Source organism: Balaenoptera musculus, chromosome 4 (genome assembly GCF_009873245.2).
Source record: "Balaenoptera musculus isolate JJ_BM4_2016_0621 chromosome 4, mBalMus1.pri.v3, whole genome shotgun sequence".
Taxonomy (NCBI): domain Eukaryota; kingdom Metazoa; phylum Chordata; class Mammalia; order Artiodactyla; family Balaenopteridae; genus Balaenoptera; species Balaenoptera musculus.
The window spans coordinates 105349633-105375221 of NC_045788.1; the positions used below are offsets into that span (position 1 = coordinate 105349633).

General features: G+C 39.7%; 1 protein-coding gene across 5 annotated transcripts in view; it reads left to right on the forward strand.

Annotated features, from left to right (window-relative positions):
* The first annotated feature begins 17904 nt into the window (after positions 1-17904).
* VGLL3 (vestigial like family member 3) overlaps positions 17905-25589 on the forward strand; it is a 55463-nt gene continuing 47778 nt past the window's right edge. For 3 of the 5 annotated variants that reach the window (XR_005019694.1, XM_036850393.1, XM_036850396.1), the window contains exon 1: positions 18170-18334. Coding sequence is in view for 3 of the 5 variants with exons in the window: in XM_036850393.1 (XP_036706288.1) it covers positions 18209-18334 (126 nt within the window). In the remaining 2 variants the exon portion in view is untranslated. Of the gene's footprint in view, positions 18335-18447; positions 18672-25589 lie in introns of those variants that run through there. The other 2 variants (XM_036850394.1, XM_036850395.1) reach the window with 2 other exon arrangements.

Genomic DNA, 25589 nt, shown 5'->3' on the forward strand with positions numbered 1-25589 from the left:
TTAGATAATTTCAGGAAGTCTGTCCCTAACTATACTGCCAGGATGGAGTTGATTTTGCAGTCTCTCTGGACACTAACATATGAAGGATAAGCTACTATAATTTATAGTTACTGGAGTTGATATATATCTCCTGAAATCTCAGTGGATTTTGTATTTTTCAGTTGTACTACAGTTTTGCTATATTAAAGAGACTGCTTATGTTAAAATCCTTAGAAAATGAAAAAAAGAAGTATTTTCAAAAGTATTACTCATCATACCCAACATTTTGACATTATTCTAAAGAAAATATGAAAATTAAGCTAAAAATAATGAAAGATATATTTTCTAATAGTCACATAAAAAGTCCTTAGCATTTGTGTTCTTCCTATATGGTGTTTAAAGAGACCAAAGCAAGACCATTTATATATCGACAATCCACAACATTCTCTGATCACAGCAACAGTCATTCAATTCAAATTAACCTAAGCAGGGTTACACTGTACCCACTTTTCGTGCTGTGCGAACCACCAAAGAAATATCTAACTCTGCCTCTTCCCTCATGGAATTTGTCTTTTGAATCTTTTCATGAGGGAGGCAGTTATGATAATTGAAGTGATCAGAGCAAACTAAAGAACAACAATAATAATTGCATATAATCAAGTCACCGAATATAAGGTGCAAGCAACACAAATTATAATAGTATAAAGGAATTTTCAAATGTTAAGATATGCTTCCTACAATAAGTGCTGCTTATAGTGTGCCTTGGAAGTAGGTGGGATTTTGAATATATTCCAGGCATCCATAGCCACAGGGACAATAATGTGAAGACAACCTCTCCAGTGACCTATCTATACAGTAAGAACGAAGTGGGCAGCTGGGATGCAACTAAATTACTTTTAGGACTTGAAGATGTGTGTATATCTTTGGACGCACGGAACAAACACAATGCATGACAATCCAGCAAAAAAACAAGCAACAAAACAGAGGAGTGATTTTTTTGTTTCATAAAAGCTATTGGCCTTCAAGGTGGTCCAAAAAGTTTTCCTTAAATACAAAGCCTCTTTTGTTCTTATTAAGCAAAAATTACATATAAAAATCATGATTTGCCCTCAGTGTCCCAGGTTTACACCTCTTGTCCAAGGGAGAGTGCAGCCTACAGTGTCCCTTTGTGCCCAGTGTTTGTGGGAAGTGGTGGGACACAGCGTTTCCTCTCTGCCTTCTCTCTTCTGAATGATAGCAACATGGGACTTTGGCTTCATTTACCCTAAAATACTTAAATAAAATTAGAAAACAAATGTATTAAAAATGAGAAACAAATTCAAACCAGATTATGCTGGCTGCTGTGATTTATTAGTCCATTTGGTCTTTGTCTGTGGGTTATTAGCCCAGTGGGTTAGAACACAGTGCTAATGATGCCAAGATCAAGGCTTTAGTCCCTCCTGGCCTATTTAGCTTTGTTCCATTCCAAGGACAGAACTGCACCCATACCAGGCCAGACTTCATGTGAATATATTCCACTTGTCAGAGGCTGACAGAGAGAATGTAGTTAGATTAGCCCAGATCAGCCATTACTACCAGGAAAGCTAGCAAAGCAACAAACAACCAACTCAAAGTACACATTGAACTAATGGTTTGTCATTATCTTCCATGAGAACAAATGATCCTATTTCTTGGTGAAATACATACTCTGTGCTGATTTGTTGATGCAGGCTAAAAGTGTCTTGGTATCTCTTCATCTCATCTCACTGTTTCCCAACTTGGATTCCTTTATTATTAAATCTCTATAAAATATATAAATAAGGAGTACTATAAAATCTTACAACTCCAGCCAAAATTACTAGAGGAGAAAAAATTCAACAAACTCTACAGAGAGAGCATGCTGACTGTTTCAGGAACATATTCTAATAGTAAACAGAGGTACTAAGAGAGAGTTGCGATGAACCTCCAATGGGTGAGAAATTGGTGAAGCAGGTGATGCTATTTGCTGTATGTCTCTGCTGGGTCCACTGGAGATACTTAAAGTCTCACTTTTTATTAAACAAACCAAACTAGGAGGATTAAGAATAGCCTCCTTATTAAATTGTAAATAGATGAAACTTCATCCTCGGAGTCTTTACATGAGATCTTCAACTTGTAATGAGCACCATGTGCTCTGACCTAAACACATCATAAGAGAAGTAAATAAGACAGAGAAGTGGCACGTTACTAGATGTTGAAAATCATCAGGAAAAAAAATAGCGTCTTGAATCAGAGTACAAATAATATCTCTGTAAAAAACCCTGCCTAAGAAATTCTTGCATGAATGTTTTTAAAACATTCTGCAGGGAGAACATGCTGACTCTTATAAGCTTAGCCATTAAGTCTCACCAGGCTGAAGAGAATAGAATAATGCAAAACACAACAGGCATGTGCCATGCACAGCTCTCACGTGTTGTATGCCCTAGATTGTCCTTGAATTCACAGGACTGGATGTTTGGCTTGTGCGTTTTTAGAACAGAACTCTTAAAAAGACCCCCAAATTATGTTTTTTTTTTAAAGTATTTAGTTATTCTATGATAGGTCTTGTTCCATATACAGTATGAAGTTTGTCTGTTTCACAACTTGCTGAGGGAGGTTTGTGATAGGGAAATAAACTAACATTTTGAAGTTCAGCACGGGTCAGGTTCTCCCCTATGAGCTTTACGTATATTATTTATTAATCCTCACAGAAGCCTTCTAAATATAACTATCTCCACTTAGACATGAAAACACTGAAGTTCAGAGTTTTGTCTGGAGCTAAGGTTTGTGCTCTTTTCATTCTTCATGCGAGTATCTGAAGGACCCTTTTGACTCTGATTTTACTAGTCAGCCCACAGCACAGCCAGCCCCTGCCCTCTTGGTAAAGAGCTCGACCACCTGGTAACTTCCCTCATCACTGTCCTCTACATGGCTTGCTGTCCTGTCCACCTGCCTACTCTGGCCACTCTTCCCTATTCCATTCAAAGTCTCTGTTTCCTGAAACTAAGGCCACATTTCTGGTAATATCAAAAGCTATTCAAATTTTTTTCTCCAGTTTTATTGAAATATAATTGACATAAAACTGTATAAGTTTTGAGAAAAAGGAACCCTCCTACACTGTTGGTGGGAATGTAAATTAGTGCAGCCACTGTGGAGAACATGATGGATGTTCCTTAAAAAAATAAAAATAGATTCTGCAATCCCACTCCTGGGCATATATCCAGAGAAAACGCTAATCTGAAAGGATACACACACACCAATGTTCATAGCAGCACTATTTGCAGTAGCCAAGATGTGGTAGCAACCTAAGTGTCTATTGACAGATGAATAGATAAAAAATGATGTGGTATATATACACAATGGAATATTATGAAGCCATAAAAAAGAAGGAAATAATGCCATTTGCAGCCACATGGATAGACCTAGAGATAGTCATACTAAGCGAAGTCAGACAGAGAAAGACAAATATCATATGATATCACTCATATGTGAAAAATAGACTCAAAGACATAGAAACAAACTTATGTTTACCAAAGGGGAGGGGGGGGAGGAATAAATTAGGAGTTTGGGATCAAAATATACACACTACTATATATAAAATTAGATAACCAACAAAAAGGACCTACTGTATAGCACAGGGAACCATACTCAGTGTTTTGTAATGAATGTAAAAAAAGAATATATATATATATATATATATATATATATATAACTGAATCACTTTACTGTATACCTGAAATGAACACAACATTGTAAATGAACTATACTTCAATTTAAAAAATGATTAAAAAACTGTATAAGTTTAAAGTGTACACCATAATGATATGACTTACGTAGAGCATGAAATGATGACCACGGTAGGTTTAGTGAACATACATGATCTCATATAGGTACAGCATTAAAGAAATTGAAAAAAAATGCTTTCCTTGTGATGAGACCTCTTAGGATTTCCTATCTTAACAACTTTCATAGATAATGTACAGCAGTGTCAGTCATCTTTATCATGTTGTACATTACATTGCTAGTACTTAATTATCTTATAACTGGAAGTTTGTACCTTTTGACCACCTTCATCTAATCCCACCTACCACAACCCCTGCCTCTGGTAACCACAAATCTGATGCTATTCAATTTTTAATAGATTATGAAAGGAACCGAATAGAAGAGAAAAAATTAAACATAAAAGTACTTTTGAGAAAAAAATTCTCAATTCTACCCAAAGAGAAAATTTTGAAGCTACTTCTGTAATCCCTAGCAATCAGTTTTTCCACTGAACTTGAGAACTTTCAGGAGCTCCCTATCCACTTCTTTCCAAACTAGTTCTTAAAGCCAGAAACTCAGGCTCAGCAGGAAATTTTAATTAAATTGACCCACTAGACAAATAATTGATCTAAGAAATTTTTATGAGGCTTATCAATTCCTTGGTGAAACTATCTTTTTAACTCTTTCACACAAACACATGAAGTTAAATATATACATAGGCCATTTCGTTAGACTTAGTGCTCATTAATTATTATATAATATATGGTATAATAATAATTTTTTCAAAGATACAACTGTTTTGGAATCAGACCTGGGGTCAAATCCTGGCTCAGCCACTCACCAGCTAGGTGATCTTTAAAATATTTAATTTCTCTGACCTTTAGCTTTTTCATATCTAAAATGGTAATACCAACTACTTCATGGGATTATTGTGAAAATTAAATGAGTGAGAGAAAAGGAATCAGTGTAAATGCCTGGTCCATTGCAGATGCTCATAAAATGTGAGTTCCCTTTATCATGATCTTGCTCATGAAAACAGAAAAATCATAAACACCTGATCCATATACACCTCCTTCATCATTCTTCATCCTCTCATAAGACACATGTTTTAAATCACCTAACAAGTCTATAACCTACATTTTGGGTGGTGAAACATCTACCTTTAAACAAAGCCTATCCCTACAACTGTGACCATGTTGAACCCAAAAGGAAATTATCCTTTAATGAAGCATAAATCATTACTTCATTGAATGAGTATGAATAAAACATATATACTTTATCCCTTCATGGATCATACTGAGGAGACAGGAAAAAAAGGTTAAGAAAAAGCCTATATTTCAAAATAGGATAAATACTAGGAAGGGGGTGTGAGCAGGATGTTATTGAGAGAGTAGTGGGGGCAGAATGGGGGTGTACTTTAAATTTGAAAGTGTCTTTGGGGAAGCATGTTTAAGCTGAGTCCTAAGCTAGTAAGTAGGCCAAGTAGTGGGAAGAGTTTTCCAAGTAAATAGTGCATGCAAAGACTGAGGAAGAGGGTTCATTGGACTGAAGCAAGTGGATGGATGACATGTGCTGGAACAAATTTGCAGAGTGGCCAGGAGAAAATGGATAGGAGGCTGAGGAGGTAAGCTGGCAGAGGCAGAGAGAGAAGAGAAACAGAGAGAAAGAGAGAAAGAGAAAGAGAGGGGAAGAGAGGATTTATGATAAAGAAGCATTATCCTCACCAGTGAGTTAAAACTTAGTAGAACTAGCCCAGAGTTAAGAGTAAGGTGGGAGACATGAATCTATTATTCCTTGAGTCTAAATCCCCACATGGCTCTCTTACATTATGCATATATCTTGCCAATTTGAGTATGATTTTAGCATTTGAAGATTAGTGTATTTTAAAAAAAAGATATGGCTCCTAAACATGGACCAATTTTTCACCTGGTTGTCAACCCAAGAAAAGGCAGTCTTTTCAATGCTGGAGGTTAAATTGTCTGTGTCGCACTTACTGAGACACAGTATATGTGATCCAGTTCATTGTGGGGCTTTGACGAAATTGTCAATAATAATTTGGACCATGCATGGTTTCATTTGCTTTATTTATTAACTTTAGAACCTCATATAAGATATATCTCCAACCTGTGAGTCTTGGGCTCTGGGCTGGATGCTAATTTTTGTAAGTTACTTGCATATAGAAGTGATGTGAAGATGGATGAGATCTCTTTGGATGAGAGGATAGAGTAAGATGAGAAAAAGGCCCAGGAAGAGACTAAGAAGCTCTATATTCAGAGTTTAAGTAGAGGGGGATTTGATAAAGGAAACTGAGAAAGAGTAGCCAAAGTGTAAGGAGACAGATTAGCAAAGAGGGACGTCATGATAGGATGTCAAGAGAAGAGGCAATTTGAAGGAGGGATTGATCCGCAGTGTCCGAATTTACAAAGCATCAGTTAGGATGAAGTTGAAGACAAACTTTGAACTTGTTAACATGACCATTACTGCTGACCTTAATAAATTTTGGTGGGGTGATGAGGCAGCAATCTGATTGCATATGGGTGGAAGAGTGAATAGAAAAGTAGAAAGTGGAGAAAGTGGTTTTGTGGGATTTGAGAATGGTGGAGAAGACAGGAGACAGTAGTCACAAGAGGATGTGGGTAAGCATGCCAGAGGAACACAGTAAAGTTGCAGGGCATTGAGGAGGGCCCATTGAAGGCAGATGATCCTAAATGACAACTGCAAAAAGTGGTTTTATTGCTTTGCATGTGAGTTTTGACCTTCTGTTTCTCCGTGTATTCCATTAGTATTATTAGAACCACTCTTAGATCCAGGCAGCCAGAGTCCCTCCCTGGCCCCTGAGCTTTGGAGAACCTCTCACTGGTTCTCCTCCTATTGTGCCTCTCCTCCGAGGAATCTGTAGGGCAAAGGGGGACATGCTCACCCAAGTCCTCCCTTCTAGCACCCGCTCCCCCACTAAATTGTTGATTAGTTTCCTATTGCTGCTATAACAAATCACCACAAACTCAATGACTTAAAGCGATGCAAATTTATTATCTTACATTTTTGGAGGTCTGAAGTCCAAAATGGTGTTGTTGGCCGGGCTGCATTCCTTCTGGAGGCTCTAGGCGAGCCCACTGCATGCATTTTCTAGCTTGTAGAGGCTGCCTGTACTTCTTGGCTTGTGGTTCCTTTCCATCTTCCAAGTCAGCGATGGCTGGATAATCGTTTTCACTTCACATCAATATGACACTGACTTGGGGGATTAACCAAGATGGCGGAGTAGAAGGACGTGCTCTCACTCCCTCTTGCGAGAGCACCAGAATCACAACTGGCTGCTGTACAATCATCGACAGGAAGACACTGGACTTCACCAAGGAGGATACCCCACGTCCAAGGACAGAGGAGAAGCCACAGTGAGACGGTAGGAGGGGCGCAATCAGAGTAAAATCAAATCCCATAACTGCTGGGTGGGTGACTCACAGACTGGCAAACACTTATACCACAGAAGTCCACCCACTGGAGTGAAGGTTCTGAGCCCCACGTCAGGCTTCCCAACCTGGGGGTCCGGCAACAAGAGGAGGAATTCCTAGAGAATCAGACTTTGAAGCCTAGTGGGAATTGATTGCAGGACTTTGACAGGACTGGGGGAAACAGAGACACCACTCTTGGAGGGCACACACAAAGTAGTGTGCGCATCGGGACCCAGGGGAAGGAGCAGTGACCCTGGGGGAGACTGAACCAGACCTATCTGCTGGTGTTGGGGGGTCTCCTGCAGAGGTGGGGGGTGGCTCTGTTTCACCGTGGGGACAAGGACACTGGCAGCGGAGGTTCTGGGAAGTGCTCCTTGGCGTGAGCCCTCCCACAGTCTGCCATTAACCCCACCAAAGAGCCCAGGTAGGCTCCAGTGTTGGGTTGCCTCAGGCAAAACAACCAACAGGGAGGGCACCCAGCCCCACCCATCAACAGTCAAGTGGATTAAAGTTTTACAGAGCTCTGACCACCAGAGCAACAGTCAGCTCTACCCACCACCAGAGCCTCCCATCAAGCCTCTTAGATAGCCTCAACCACCAGAGGGCAGAGAGCAGAAGCAAGAAAAACTACAATCCTGCAGCCTGTGGACAAAAAACCACAGTTACAGAAAGATAGACAAGATGAAAAGTCAGAGGGCTATATACCAGATGAAGGAACAAGAAAAAAACCCAGAAAAACAACTAAATGAAGTGGAGATAGGCAACCTTCCAGAAAAAGAATTCAGAATAATGATAGTGAAGATGATCCAGGACCTTGGAATAAGAATGGAGGCAAAGATTGAGAAGATGCAAGAAATGATTAACAAAGACCTAGAAGAATTAAAGAACAAACAAACAGAGATGACCAATACAATAACTGAAATGAAAACTACACTAGAAGGAATCAATAGCAGAATAACTGAGGCAGAAGAATGGATAAGTGACCTGGAAGACAGAATGGTGGAATTCACTGCTGCGGAACAGACTAAAGAAAAAAGAATGAAAAGAAATGAAGACAGCCTAAGAGACCTCTGGGGCAACATTAAACGCAATAACATTCGCATTATAGGGGTACCAGAAGGAGAAGAGAGAGAGAAAGGACCAGAGAAAATATTTGAAGAGATTATAGTAGAAAACTTCCCTAACATGGGAAAGGAATTAGCCACCCAAGTCCAGGAAACGCAGAGAGTCCCATACAGGATAAACCCAAGGAGAAACACGCCGAGACACATAGTAATCAAAGTGGCAAAAATTAAAGACAAAGAAAAATTATTGAAAGCAGCAAGGGAAAAATGACAAATAACATACAAGGGAACTCCCATAAGGTTAACAGCTGATTTCTCAGCAGAAACTCTACAAGCCAGAAGGGAGTGGCATGATATTCTTAAAGTGATGAAAGGGAAGAACCTACAACCAAGATTACTCTACCCGGCAAGGATCTCATTTAGATTTGATGGAGAAATCAAAAGCTTTACAGACAAGCAAAAGCTAAGAGAATTCAGCACCACCAAACCAGCTCTACAACAAATACTAAAGGAACTTCTCTAAGTGGGAAACACGAGAGAAGAAAAGGACCTACAAAACAATTAAGAAAATGGTCATAGGAACATACATATCGATAATTACCTTAAACGTGTATGGATTAAATGCTTCAACCAAAAGACACAGGCTTGCTGAATGGATACAAAAACAAGACCTATATATATGCTGTCTACAAGAGACCCACTTTAGACCTAGGGACACATACAGACTGAAAGTGAGGGGATGGAAAAAGATATTCCATGCAAATGCAAAGCAAAAGAAAGCTGGAGTAGCTATACTCATATCAGATAAAATAGACTTTAAAATAAAGAATGTTACAAGAGACAAGGAAGGACACTACATAATGATCAAGGGATCAATCCAAGAAGAAGATATAACAATTATAAATATATATGCACCCAACATAGGAGCACCTCAATACATAAGGCAACTGCTAACCACTATAAAAGAGGAAATTGACAGTAACACAATAATACTGGGGGACTTTAACACCTCACTTGAACCAATGGACAGATCATCCAAAATGAAAATAAATAAGGAAACAGAAGTTTTAAATGACACAATAGACCAGATAGATTTAATTGATATTTATAGGACATTCCATCCAAAAACAGCAGATTACACGTTCTTCTCAAGTGCACACGGAACATTCTCCAGGATAGATCACATCTTGGGTCACAAATCAAGCCTCAGTAAATTTAAGAAAATTGAAATCATATCAAGCATCTTTTCTGACCACAACGCTATGAGATTAGAAATGAATTACAGGGAAAAAAACGTAAAAAAGACAAACACATGGAGGCTAAACAATACGTTACTAAATAACCAAGAGATCACTGAAGAAATCAAAGAGGAAATAAAAAAATACCTAGAGACAAATGACAATGAAAACACGACAACCCAAAACCTATGGGATGCAGCAAAAGCAGTTCTAAGAGGGAAGTTTATAGCTATACAAGCCTACCTCAAGAAACAAGAAAAATCTCAAGTAAACAATCTAACCTTACACCTAAAGAAACTAGAGAAAGAAGAACAAACAAAACCCAAAGTTAGCAGAAGGAAAGAAATCATAAAGATCAGAGCGGAAATAAATGAAATAGAAACAAAGAAAACAATAGCAAAGATCAATAAAACTAAAAGCTGGTTCTTTGAGAAGATAAACAAAATTGATAAGCCATTAGCCAGACTCATCAAGAAAAAGAGGGCGAGGACTCAAATCAATAAAATCAGAAATGAAAAAGAAGAAGTTACAACAGACACTGCAGAAATACAAAGCCTCCTAAGAGACTACTACAAGCAACTTTATGCCAATAAAATGGACAACCAGGAAGAAATGGACAAATTCTTAGAAAGGTATAACCTTCCAAGACTGAACCAGGAAGAAACAGAAAATATCAACCGACCAATCACAAGTAATGAAATTGAAACTGTGATTAAAAATCTTCCAACAAGCAAAAGTCCAGGACCAGATGGCTTCACAGGTGAATTCTATCAAACATTTAGAGAAGAGCTAACACCTATCCTTCTCAAACTCTTCCAAAAAGTTGCAGAGGAAGGAACACTCCCAAACTCATTCTATGAGGCCACCATTACCCTGATACCAAAACCAGACAAAGACACTACAAAAAAAGAAAATTACAGACCAGGATCACTGATGAATATAGATGCAAAAATCCGCAACAAAATACTAGCAAACAGAATCCAACAACACATTAAAAGGATCATACACCATGATCAAGTGGGATTTATCCCAGGGATGCAAGGATTCTTCAATATATGCAAATCAATCAATGTGATACACCATATTAACAAATTGAAGAATAAAAACCATATGATCATCTCAATAGATGCAGAAAAAGCTTTTGACAAAATTCAACACCTATTTATGATAAAAACTCTCCAGAAAGTGGGCATAGAGGGCACCTACCTCAACATAATAAAGGCCATATATGACAAACCCACAGCAAACATCATTCTCAATGGTGAAAAGCTGAAAGCATTTCCTCTAAGATCAGGAACAAGACAAGGATGTCCACTCTCACCACTATTATTCAACAAAGTTCTGGAAGTCCTAGCCACGGTAATCAGAGAAGAAAAAGAAATAAAAGGAATACAAATTGGAAAAGAAGAAGTAAAACTGTCACTGTTTGCAAATGACATGATACTATACATAGAGAATCCTAAAACTGCCACCAGAAAACTGCTAGAGCTAATTAATGAATATGGTAAAGTTGCAGGATACAAAATTAATGCACAGAAATCTCTTGCATTCCTATACACTAATGATGAAAAATCTGAAAGAGAAATTATGGAAACACTCCCATTTACCATTGCAACAAAAAAAATAAAATACCTAGGAATAAACCTACCTAGGGAGACAAAAGACCTGTATGCAGAAAACTATAAGACACTGATGAAAGAAATTAAAGATGATACCAACAGATGGAGAGATATACCATGTTCTTGGATTGGAAGAATCAACATTGTGAAAATGACTCTACTACCCAAAGCAATCTACAGATTCAATGCAATCCCTATCAAATTACCAATGGCATTTTTTACAGAGCTAGAACAAATCATCTTAAAATTTGTATGGAGACACAAAAGACCCCGAATAGCCAAAACAGTCTTGAGGGAAAAAAACGGAGCTGGAGGAATCAGACTCCCTGACTTCAGACTATACTACAAAGCTACAGTAATCAAGACAATATGGTACTGGCACAAAAAGAGAAATATGGATCAATGGGACAAGATAGAAAGCCCAGAGATAAACCCACGCACCTATGGTTAACTAATCTATGACAAAGGAGGCAAAGATAGACAATGGAGAAAAGACAGTCTCTTCAATAAGTGGTGCTGGGAAAACTGGACAGCTACATGTAAAAGAATGAAATTAGAATACTCCCTAACACCATACACAAAAATAAACTCAAAATGGATTCGAGACCTAAATGTAAGACTGGACACTATAAAACTCTTAGAGGAAAACATAGGAAGAACACTCTTTGACATAAATCACAGCAAGATCTTTTTTGATCCACCTCCTAGAGTAATGGAAATAAAAACAAAAATAAACAAATGGGACCTAATGAAACTTCAAAGCTTTTGCACAGCAAAGGAAACCATAAACAAGACGAAAAGACAACCCTCAGAATGCGAGAAAGTATTTGGAAACGAATCAACGGACAAAGGATTAATCTCCAAAATATATAAACAGCTCATTCAGCTCAATATTAAAGAAACAAAAACCCCAATCCAAAAATGGGCAGAAGACCTAAATAGACATTTCTCCAAAGAAGACATACAGACGGCCACGAAGCACATGAAAAGATGCTCAACATCACTAATTATTAGAGAAATGCAAATCAAAACTACAATGAGGTATCACCTCACACCAGTTAGAATGGGCATCATGAGAAAATCTACAAACAACAAATGCTGGAGAGGGTGTGGAGAAAAGGGAACCCTCTTGCACTGTTGGTGGGAATGTAAATTGATACAGCCACTATGGAGAACAATATGGAGTTTCCTTAAAAAACTAAAAATAGTTTAGTTTGACCCAGCAATCCCACTACTGGGCATATACCCAGAGAAAACCATAATTCAAAAAGACACATGAACCCGAATGTTCATTGCAGCACTATTTACAATAGCCAGGTCATGGAAGCAACCTAAATGCCCATCAACAGATGAATGGATAAAGAAGAAGTGGTACATATATACAATGGAATATTACTCAGCCATAAAAAGGAACGAAATTGAGTCATTTGTTGAGACGTGGATGAATCTAGAGACCGTCATACAGAGTGAAGTAAGTCAGAAAGAGAAAAACAAATATCGTATATTAACGCATGTATGTGGAACCTAGAAAAATGGTACAGATGAGCCGGTTTGCAGGGCAGAAGTTGAGACACAGATGTAGAGAACGGACATATGGACACCAAGGGGGGAAAACTGCGTTGGGGTGGGGATGGTGGTGTGCTGAATTGGGCGATTGGGATTGACATGTATACACTGATGTGTATAAAATTGATGCCTAATAAGAACCTGCAGTATAAAAAAACAAACAAACAAAACAACTAATATTAAACTTTCCTTGGGTTATGTGTATGGAAATATGTTAATATAAATGTTTCAGACATTACGTGAAATTTCTAAAAATCTTATACGTTCTGGTATAATGTTATAAGTCATAATCCTAGTTATTACTTTAAAATGTATATCTCAGAAATAACTAATTTTCTTGTCAACTGCATTATTATGAACTTTCATCAAATCTTTAACTGTGGTCATTTTTAAGTCTTTTGTCATTTACAGACAGTTCTGGGTGTACTCTGATGCTTTTGCAAATATGTTCCTATAAAAGGGTTTCATCTTCAAAAAATTCGTGGAAAAGACTCTGACAAGTACAGGTTTCTGGTAACTGACTGTACTGCTGAACTGAATGAATAAGCATTTTCAGAACTCTAATGAAAAACTGATGAACTCGTAAAAGTGCTAACAAAAGATCAAGATGAAAAAAAAAATTAATTACATGGGACTGAGTGAACTGATGAGGATGAGTATAATTTTTGTGACTTTCTGTCTGAATTAAAAAAAAAAAATCCCACAAGGACTCAGAGGCAAAGAATATACAAATAAATTTTCACTGCAAAGTAAAGGAACTGTTACAGTGGAGGATTACTGAACTGAATGTCAATATTATGACATAGTATGAGTGTGTTTCATGTTTGGTAATTGCAATCATTGTTGCTTTTGTTGTGGTCATCCATGTACAGTGCTTGGTGTCAGTCTATCTCTTGTAAAAATAAAATACAGTGTGTGTGTGTGAAAAAAAAAAAATATGACACTGACTCGTCTGCTTCCTGTCTCCCCTCTTAAAAGGACCCTTGCGATTATATACACTGGGCTCACCCAGATAATCTGGGATAATTTTTCTATCTTAAAATCTACTCATTAGTAGCCTTAATTCCGTCTGCAATTTTAACTCTCTTTTGCTATATGATAAACATATTCATAGGCGTTATTCTGCCTAGAACAACCACGTTTATGTCCTCAAGACCTGGGAATTTTCTGAGCGGATGAACCAAGTCCACTTGCTCAGAGCGGTAATTCCTAGAGCAGGCTGCGTTATCAGTGGGCCAGAGTGCTGGCCAAGAATCAGCTGTTTGGTGGCCTGGGAAGAGAGTTTGGATACACATGCTGAGATGTCCAGCACAGGCACTGCAGGTCCCATGTGTTCTCTTACACTGAGACCCTAAGTTAAAGACAAGCCTGGTTGTCATCTCTCAAAAACAAAAAGCTGCCCTCCTCTTTGCCCTATCTTACCCCAAGAAATATTGGGAAAATCTACTTCAAGTTACCCCTCCAAATAAAACTGGTCTGGGGAGTTCACCCCACTAAATTCCAGCTGGAAAATTTGGAAATATTCTGGGAAAGTTGGTGGGTGGGACCAAAAATATAATGACTGTAAACTCCTGACTCAGAAGAGTTGGGAACATTTAAGGTCATCTAAGTATTCTATTAAAACTACGGTGGCTGGGATAGAAAAGAGTAGGAGGGTAAACACTGGATGGGTAGGCTTGAGTTCCACATCACTCAACCAGAAGATCAGTGGTGGACACAGAGAAGAAAAAGAAGGTAAATGAGTACTTTTTGAGGAACTTGAGCTCAGAAGTGCAAATTATCAAGTTCCATCCCATCGCTGAGTTATTCCAAGTAATTGTGACACCCACCTCTGCGTGACAGATATGAAAATGAGTACACCAGTGGTTAGATCAAATTCTCTGGTGTGGGTGACTCACTATTGTCAAATGTAATCTGCCTACATTTCCCCTCACTCCTTTTCCACAACTCAAGGTTCACCAAAGGATAATCTCATCTAAAACCTCTTCTTATATGCATAAATGGATATGCACAAATAGGTACATGTATGCACACACACATATAAGGTATGCATGCATGTAGATTTACATATGTGTTTGTTTATAAATATTACTGTGGGTGATAAAGAACTGAACTAAGAGTCCAGAGACCTGGACACTTTGGTTTTAGTTCTGCCTCCATTTCCCTAGGAGATTTTAATCTGACCACTTGTTTGCTTATCTTTGAAAGAAGATGTTTTAGACTAGGTGATCCTTTTGATTCTTTTCTATTCTAAAACCCAAACATCTACCTGGGGGAAGTAAGGCGCATCTGTTTTCCTATCAGAACTCCAAATTAGCTCTCCTTAACAGGAATGATCCTACTTTTTATTAATGAGCAAACAAAGACTCCACCCTTTGACGGGTTATTTTCTCCTTCTGTTCTGTCTATGCTTCTTCTAGATTCTAATTCTGTCTGGGCAGAATTTATCTTAATTTTCTCATTTTCTTCCATCGCTGCAATATGGAAATGAAGGGAGGTATCAAAACAAAGATATTGCATTATAGAAAGATTTTGCCAAATACCTCCAGACTTTTGAGTCCATGACTTACTAGGATCTGAGAACTACATCTTTGTCGTACAGTAAATATTTGCAGCATACTAGATAGAGGCTCTATGGGGCACAGGGAAGATACAGAAATTGGGGTACAAACATGTTGGATCTAGTTCTGCCTTTATTTTCTAAGTCAACAAATAATAGCCTGAACACCTTTTAAATGTTAGATGTACAAGATATAAATGGTCTCAGCAATTGTCTAGTGGAGGAGACATATTGAGCACATAATTGTACAAAAAAAAATCAGTTACAGATAAATTATCTGAAGATAAAGTTAGTGGTGTTAAGCGACCACGCTTCTTCCTAGAAAGGGAGGTCTCAATTCAAATGGCTGAATGGACAGTTGCAGGAGATGGTGACATAGGTAGGGGCCAAAATTTGAATGTTAAAGAGTTGGGACTGTGGACTTTGGGGAGCTGCTGGGAAATTTTTTTTAAAAGAGGGTCAAGCATCATTACTTTGTTGGATTTGCAGTGGCTGGGATGGAAAAGAATGGGAGGACAAATCATGAAAAATGGATGAGAAGAGGGTTGAACTTGGGGTCTGGAAATCAGGTAGGTGCCTCTTGCGGGATTCTGGGTGAGAGGAGCTGAGTGAACTAAGGATCATAGCAGCAGAGATAAAGAGATGAGTGGAGAGAGCCAGTAGAAAGGTAAAAGTGTGTATGAAATGGACTCCAAGACCAGATGTGGGGACTGTGATGTTGGATGATTCCCAGATTTCTGGCTCAGCAACTCGGCTGGGAGTTTCAATACCTGAAATGGGGATTAAAAGAGGAGGGTCGGGTTGGGGCTATGGGGAAAATATTAGTGCTATTACGACTGAGGTTCCTACGGAACATCTACGTGGAGCCATCCAGACAGAAACTGAGTAGATGAACCTGGAACACAGAAGATGGGTATGACCAGTGGTTGTCAACTTGTGAAAAGGCAGTATTAAACATTTTAAATAAATTTGTATGTCTGTTACTGATTGGAATACTCCTCCATTACAAAGAGTACAAAGTCTAAACTGTGAAAGCTCTTAATATATTTTTAATTTTCAGTGGATGAAAGAATGAGTGAGTGAATAGGAGCTGCTGTGAGTAGCCAAGAGTTCCTATCCAATTACTATAGTTTGCATATTTGAGTGTATGAGTGAGGGCATGTGTGAGTGTATATGCATTTATATATTTGTGTGTTTGTGTAGTTATACATAGCCACATACACATTCATATAAAGGTTAACAATACAAACAATATATTAGTACTGTACATCTGCATTAGTCTGCTAGGGCCGCCATAACAAAATACCACAGGCTGGGTGGCTTAAACACAGAAATTATTTTGTCACAGTTTTGGAGGCTAAAAACCCAAGATCAAAGTACCCTCAGAGTTAATTTCTGGTGAGGCCTCTCTTCCTGGCTTGTAGACTGAGGCTTCTCACTGGGTGTCACAAGGCTTTTCCTCTGTGCCAAAGCAGGCAGATCTGTGGCATCTCTTCCTCTTCTTATAAAGACACCAGTCCTAGATTAGGGCCCCATCTTTATGACCTCATTTAACCTTAATTACCTCCTGATAGGTTTTGTCTCCAAATACAGTCTCATTGGGGGTTTGGCTTCAACACGTGAATTTTAGGGGGACACAAGTCTGTCCATAACAACATCAGGACATTTAACATCTAGATTAACTTCTCCTCAAAGGATAGTCTCTGTGAAAACGAAAGAGATTGTTCTGTGTCATATATAGGGGGAGAGATACACTTGGTCAGAGAGTTTGCTTATTTATAAAATAAGTATAAATCTTTTCTACTTTACCTGATTATACTGAAATACAATTACATTCCTAGGAACAAACTTTTCATTTCCGAGAGGATTGTAAACCACGTGCAAATCAACCTTTAAATAATAGCTGGATGGGTTTAATCGACTGTCACTGTCTGTTGCTCTATGGAAACCAGGCTGAAAAAGCCAGAAGAGGCTGACGTCCCGCAAGGAGGTCATACCATGAAGGTGTTAACTTAAAGCGGAGATTGCTTACGGAAAACCGCGTCGCATTCTTGGCACGTGCGCGCTTGCCATGAAGTTAACTTTCACTTACGGTTATATTAAATGTAGGAGCCAATTCCAGCTCATTTTGCGCCTGCTCTGTTTTACCTCCTAGTGCACTTGGCCTTCCTTTAGCCTTGGCCTCCAGTTTGGTGTTCCTTGTAAAAGCTCCTTGGGACTGGGAAGCCCTCGCCCCGGCGCCCAGGTGACAGGAGATGGGGTGGGAACCCGCGGAGCTTTCAGGGCGTGGAACCTCTCGCATACCATTCCTTCCCTCCCACTACCACCCCGCTGCCGGGAGGCGGAGAGAGCTTGCAACTTCGCTCCAATCCGCGGCCGGCCCTCCCCGGGGTCCCCCTGCTGGGCGACCGGCCCGCCACCGACCGAGTTCGAGGAACTTCGCGGAGCTCCGCGTCAGAGCCGGGAGAGGCGAGGTGCTCCCCCTCCTCCCCTGTCGGCCCCCTCCCTCTGCCCCCGCCTCCCGGTCCTCGCCCAGCCGGGAGCGCCGGTGATAGGACGAGCCCCGGGCGTGCATTGTGTATATGCAAACCAGAGCCCGGTTCCCCAGGTCTGCCCGACCCCGGCCGGGGCTGCGGCTGCGGCTGGCGCTGCCGTGGGCGCCGCTGCCCTCGCCCGAGCCCCGCACTGCCATGCTCCTGCCGCGCGGCGGGCCAATGCGTCCCCGAGTCGCTATATAAGCGCAGGCCAGGGGACACCCGGAGGGGCTGAAGATGAGGGTGCCCGCGCATGGGCCCCCGCCGATTGCCAACCCCTCCCGAGCCCGCGCCCCGCGCGGAGCCCACGGCCGCCGAGGACCCGCCTTCGCCACAGTAGCAGCTGGGGCTGCGACAGAGGCGGCAGCTGCGGCGGCGCCCGTCGCGCGAGCGCGTAGAGCAGCGGCCGCAGCTCCGGGGCCGCCGCTGCCCCGGCTGCCATGAGTTGTGCGGAGGTGATGTATCACCCCCAGCCGTATGGAGCGCCCCAGTATCTGCCCAACCCCGTGGCAGCTGCAACCTGCCCCACAGCCTATTACCACCCGGCGCCCCAACCTGGCCAGCAGGTGAGTCACCGACCGGGCAGCCTGCCGGGGGCGGGGGCGAGGGGCAGCGAGAGTATCGGTCTGGGGCTCCCAAGACGTCCCTCTGGGACGGGTGGCGCGGAGGATGCTCTGAGACTTGCGGGAGCGCCCTTGAACAGAAAGCCATCAGAAGAGAAGAGACGAGGCTTCGGGAAGGACGAGCTGCCAGGTGGACGGGTGGGGATTCCAAGTGAGGCATTACCTGGCTGGGGGCTTCAGTGAGCTCTTGTCACCGGCTCAGAAGCTGTTCCTCGTAGCCACCCTAGCTCTTAGGGCCCAGTTCTCTGAAGCTCACCAAGGGCATCTGTCTTAGGAGTATGTGAGTAAACTTCCTTTAAACCAAATATTTTGTTTCCTTTGAAACGGTGGAGTGTTTCAGGGTTTTCTTGATTAAGAGGATGAAATGTGTCACTGGCATAGGGGAGGCCACCTGGACAGTGGGCCCATGGAATGACTTTTCTGGAACTTTTATGGTGGAACATGGGTCTAGCGTAATATCTGTCAAATGTTACTAGAAGTTCTCTGCAAAGTCTGTCATCTTCCATACTTAGGTGACAGGGATTGTTCCCCAAATTCCTCATTCATTTTTAATTCCATCAAAGCACAGAGATGTTATGGTTCAGTCTGTTGGACAGAAGAACCCTTTCCTTTCCCAGCTAAGAGGTAACCTTGGATCACTGGATGCTGGGTCTCCACCATGCCAAGAGTGACTGAATGCTGTTGCATAAAAAGGATTCAGGAACTAGGGAGATGATAAAGTTCCTTTAGAAGGGAGAGTAGGGTTCTGGGGAATTAAGCACTAGGTACCCCTGGACGCTCCTCCCTGTTCGCCCACAGTGTGTCAAGGCTTAGTTAGCGCTACATAAAAACACATATGTGAACATGTGGCCAGGGGCTGTACCAAAATAGGGTCCTGAGAGTCTGGGAATTAGGGTGGGTTGATTTGGTGAGACTTAAAAAAATATACATACTCTGAGGTAGAGACACCTATCAGGGATCTAGATATGGTTCCGAAACTAACATCCACAGAATTTATTGATTGACTTTTTTTTTTTTTTTTTTTAGTTTCTTAAAAAACATATATTTTATTGTGGTCTTCAGGGTTTGGCCCTTTAATTAATCTGGCCATTTAATTTATTTCCTCTACCCCTGTCTCTTTACTAGATTTATTGTGCTACTCTTTGGAAAGAAATGATAACTTCTGTTTAGAATTTAGGGACTGAAATTCAGCTGATTCTGGAAGAGTACATACTCTAGATTTATCTGCTGAACAATATGAGCTTAACCAGGACAACTAGGGCAAATGAGGAAGGAGCCTCACTTTCTAGCTATCTTTTTTTTTCCTTCATCATCTTAAGCATTTCAAAGCAAGATTACTTTTAGGGAGGGGAATGGGAAAACTTTTTGTAATTTGTGATCAAGGGTGACAGGTTAAAACATTTTGGTTGTGCTCTTTTTCTTTGGCTTTAATATAAAAGATATAAGTAATGGAGGAAACCATTTAAGTCCAAGTCAGGCAAGTGATGCAAAGAGACGCTGGATATCCATTTTCTGTGTGTTATGAACACTGTGTCCCAGATCAACCACCCTTTTCTTCTTTACTTTCTTCCATCTGAGAGACTGTAGAGGCCTTCAATTATCAATTGGAATGTGGACGAGCAACAGCCTCAAACTTTACTAAACATTCAGAAAGGTATTTTTCCCCTTCAAAAATAACTTTAGCAGAATAGTTGTGAATAAGGTTTTATTTTCCAGAGTTGTGAAAATAGTTCCATTAAAATACGACTCTCTAGTGGGGGTTAGAATTGGCATACTTTTTTGAGCTAGAAAATAAAATTCGGTATCAGAAAAATTATAAATAACTAATCATGAAATTTAGCTTTCAATAAAAAAAACCTCAAATACCTTACCTAACTTTTGCAGTTGCCCCGAAACTCAGTTCTCAAATCGTATTCTTTTGCTAAGACCGTCAACAAACCAAAAAATGAGCTTTCTTTTTCACCTGAATTGTCCACCTCGATGAGTGGCACATACTAGTAAATAGTGATCAATTTCTGCTATCCTTTTAGCTTCTGTAGATATTGTTTAAGTAGATGTTGGGCTGAGTTGAGCTTAAGAACTTAGTTGAAAAGTGTGCTTGAAATTTTCATGTTGCTTTTACTACACTGGCTTTTTCGAGATTACTTTTTTTGTCAGGTAAAGCAACTATTTGACTATATAACTGGCTAGCAAAATAAAAAGACAGTAGTGTAACTACTGTTCTTTTACTGTCAGGGGTTTATTTTGATGACCTATATTTTCTGCTGGAAAACAGAGTAAATCAGGAAATTCTTATCAGGCTGACAGCATTTTTAGACTATGTGGTGCGTGGGTGAAGTGGGACTAATATTGACTTGGCCCCAACGTAGTCATCTGAGAATACATATTTTGGTTGTTTTTGCATTCCATAAGGTTTTATCATTATTATCCATGAAGATTGTTTTCTCCGTACGTGGGAAGTGACCCCTAATAGCATCTTGCCTGGGAGACAAAAACAAGGGCTACGAGTCCTACTGTACTTGAAAAATTGACTTGTTGAGGACAGGAAAAGTGACAGAGTTACAAAGTTTAATGGTCATTTAGAAAATGTTAGAAAAGAGAGCATTAAAGTTTTGTATCACTTCTGTATTTTCAGTTATTGTAGTGTATCTTTGAACTGATTTTTTTCCTCAAGTCCATATAGCTCTATAGTCCTTGTAAATTATTATCTCATAGTGGTTTATTATGATAGATTTTAAACATAGGTATATTTTCCTCTTAATGCATGATTATATAGCAGAAGTTCTTTTTTACATAGTAGAACTTAATGCTCCAGGCACATGTATTCGCAGCTTTCCACCTAAAAGTACAATGTAATTTTGTGTAATTACAAGTGTAAAAGGCACTTGGAATTTTGTTTCATTTTTTAGTTGAATCATAGGTGGGTAATAGGTTAGTACCTTAAACACAGTGAACTGCGTATACATCAGGCTGCATTGCAGTGTGTTACTTAAGCATACAGTAGGCTAAGTGAATCAAAGTAAAATGTAAATATACCTAAAGAGTCAGTTTTATAGTCCTTGACGTTAATTCCTAGAAATTGTGTGGCCGTGCATAAATCTGACAGTGTGCTTTATAGAGCCAGGATTTGCTAAGGAATGCTAAGGTCTCTGGTCCCTGTGCCCACCATCTCTTCATTGCTTGAATGCATCAGTCCCTACCAACTCCTCAGGAGAACTCTCGACTTAGTCTCTCAGCACGTGCTCCAAAGGCATGATGACACTGCAGAACGTGTACAGAAAGGAATGCGTTTGTATCCCAACAGTGACAGTAGGAAAAAAGAGAAAACAATTTCAAAATATGTGTCAGGAAAAATTGAGGGAAACAATCAGAAATTCCCTTCATACCCCATAGATTCCTCATCTTAAATGCAGACGATCTGTCGTCTAAAATCTCCCTCCCCCCATATTTTCATAATGTTAACATTAGGGAGATACTTAAAGCAAAGCTTTCAGAACTGGGTGAGTTCATAGGTGAGGTGGTGAAAGCAGAGGAGAACAATCGCCCATTCTCTAATTGTGCATAGGGGTTTTTAACAATCGCACTTTGGGCTTCATATAAGTTAGAGCATATTGATGCTGCTCTCTTAAAGGGTGACAGCTGGGTGAATATGCATGCCTGCTTTCACTTACGAGAATTAAAAGTCTTGGGAGGCAGAACTCCAGTTCTAAGTTTGTAAGGAGTTTTTCAAACTCTTTCTCTGGACTCTGCCACCTTGGTTAGGTCATAAAATCTGAGATTCTGTTTGTTAGGAAAAAAACCCTGGGAAAACATACTTCAACCCCTCCTTTTACAGATGGGGAAATGCATGCTTATAGGGCTGAAATGCCTGGCTAAAGATTTCAAAGCTAATTGGTGACAAAATTAGGACCACCGGATCCCCTGCTCCCCAGCAGAGCATCTTTCCACCATACCATGCCGTCTCCCAAGATTTTTTTTTTTGCTATTGCACAATAGGCTTATTTTTGTCTTTAGTGCTCCAAATCAACTTTTTGATAAAGAAGATTAATATGCAGTAGATTCTTTGGCCTTGGAGCTTGAAATTCTTTCCAAGTCCTTGGTAGTGTACGTTTTTAGTTTAGGCATTCCAAAGTTGTTTTGCAAGCATTTGTATTATGCTAATGACTTTTGCTATCCGTGTTGCATCCTTTGCTGATGAAGCAGAATATCCACTTAGCAAATGAACATGTATTTATTTGAAAATAATATGCAGGAAGTGGTATTAACAGTCAGCTTTAAGTGCCTCATATATCATTGCTGTTCCAACATAAGTTTAGATTTATTAAGAGGAAAGCATACAATTACATTCTAAATAGTTTCAATACACAGTCCACTTATTTAAGTTGGAGGATATAATTTTCTTGCAACTGTAAGCAAGGACTTAAGTAGATTTATAAGAATTCATACAGGACTTCTTTGAGAGCGAACAGCCCCTCTGATTCCAAACTACACAAAGTAACTTGACTGTAGAGACTTAGAAGCTTCAAGTGCCCCAGAGCTTTATGCTCCCAATAACTTTCCAGCCAGAAAATTCAAAGCTAGAAGGAAAATTAAACTTTGAAATAACTAAACTGAACTGTTGTCTCTGGCAGTCAACCAGAATGGAGATTACAATATGGATAGTAAGGGCAGGCTTGAAATCCATAAAATCATGTGCAGTGAGGCTGCTTTCACCAGAAAAACCAAATGCCGGGACAAGGCAGCACTCTGTGGAAATTTAAGTGAAGGATATTTTCATTCAACACAAGGAAGTCCTACTTCACTTAGCGCTTGGTAAAGTCTCACATCTCACAGAGCTGGAGATGACGGGGCCATGACCCATAACAGCGGAAATGAGGGGGATCAGTGGGTGGAACGATCCTGCACGGTGCTTCCTTGGACAACTACGGAAGAGATGCTGTGTTGACCCGGTTGGGCAGTGTGTACGTTTCTGCCTTGTGTTTTTCTGTGCAAAGGGGATTGTCAATAAGACTAAAAATATTAGGCGCAAGATGCCTAAGGCAGATTCTAAAGCGAACTCAAGAGTTAAGTGACTGCCATTCTAAAACCCGGCCACTTAACTTGAATCCCATTCCCATCGGCCCTATTTCCAACTGGCTTTAAAAAGAAATCTCAAAACTGATACATCTAGTAATACATAACGATTTAAGGTATTGTCTCTAGAAAAACATTTTCATTCAACAAACAAAAACTCTCCAATACTTGAATTTCAGACTCTGGCAGAGACAGTGGAGGAAATAATTTTGGTCAAAACTTTGCACTGACTCTTTTAAAAAGCACCTCTTTCAGCAGCTGGTTTTCTGCTTTAACTATTCATTTAGGAAGACCCTAATAGTGTCTTGAACCATTAGACCCAAACGTCTGTTGCTAGAAGCAAGTCATGAATGCCATATTTATAGATATTGCAGTGGATACCAGATTTATTTCAGTAATTTACAAGTATGGTCTGAACTGGGATAACGGAACTATTTTTCACTTGTCTCATACTTCAGTAGAGAAAAAAAAAAAAAAAAAAAAAAGGAAAGAAAAGAAAGGAAGAAGGGCCTAAACCGAACAGGTGTCCTTTCCTCTTAAAACTATGTTGTTTTAGTGTGCGAAAACACTTGTCCTTGGGGAATGGGGTGGGGATATTTGAAGGATGCCTCCTTTCTGGTTACTGTGAAGATAGCTAAAGGAAGTACCCAAACTAATTCCTAGGAATTGGGCTAGATGACCTATGTCTGCAAATGAATTAGTCTTCAATGATTTGTAGGGTTTTTTTGACCAGTGTCCTGCAAAATCAGAAAAGGCAGCCAACGTAAGAAACAAAATTAAGTGTGAGTTTGTCTAGAGCTCCAGCATGTTGCTTATTAGCCTACAGAGTTGGACAAGACCTCTGAGATAATGAAGTCAAAATTCCTCATCTTCAGAAGAGGAAGCTGAGGGCCAAAGATTTCGGTGCCTTACCCAGATTCATGGACTAGTTTTGGTCAAATCCCCTTAACCATTCCAGTTCTCTTTCTACTGTGTTCCCTTTCCATCTGGGCTTCTTTAGAAGCAACAAAAGCAATTAGTAATTCACCTAGTGTTACCCTCTTACTTTTCTCATTTTTAAATTTTTGAATATTAGCTACTTGGAGAAATTAGACAATTAGCCATGTGGATAAACCTGGAGGTTCTCTTTCTTTACCATTTTCCTTACAACCCTCTCTCAACTGCTATGACTTTCATTTTTGTGGCTCCGAGCCTTTGCACAATGACTGACACAAAATAAGAATTAACTGGCAATTCGATGACTAACAGATAAATTTTAAAAAGTGAAATCATACCCTAAATCTAGTAATAGGATTGTGTAAACATACCAGAAATTTATACATCAGAAACTGTTGTTTCATTCAAAGCAGTCAGTTTGAGAGAGAACACATACCCTCATGATGCGATCATTGCTTAAAACATTTTGGGAATGCAAATTTTGAAATTCTCAGCCTGTGGCACATTTTTTTTAACATCCTCAAAACTGGAAAAATTTCATCCTTTGAGGGAATGGGTTTGATTTTTTTTGATAATGACCAGAATCATTGAGTGGCAGGTGTGCTCAAAAATAGCTAATAGTATTTTTGGTTTGCTCCTCCTACTGTTAAGAAAAATAAAAAAAGCAAACAAACACAGAATCTCGAGGTCTGAGTGTGTCTAGTAAACTGGCTCCACTCACATTTCCAAAATAGGATTTCCAGAAAAATTGTATTTTGTATCTGACTTGCCAAGTGGACAACACATTTCTAGATATAGAAGGGCAGGTTCATCTAGATATACATATATTTTGAAGAGCAATGCATTATTTAATAGCCATATCTTTGATATGTTTACATCCCTAGTTTTTAAGTGTTATAAATAACTTTAGACTTTCTTTAGTTAGCATAAGATGCCACGCTGACTGTGGGCTTCTATTTGTTTATACAGTTAAACTAAATATTATATAGAGACTCATTTTCTTTAGTCTGTTTTCTTGGCAGATGCTTTGTTGTCAGACAGAAATAGGTTCTAATCCCATCCTTGCCATTTACTAGTTAGATGATCTGGCCAAGTTAATCAGTTTTTGCATATACACATTGAGAATAATTATTTGGACAAAATATTTGTGTATGTGTGACAGTTAGTGAAATAAAATATCAAAGGTCTG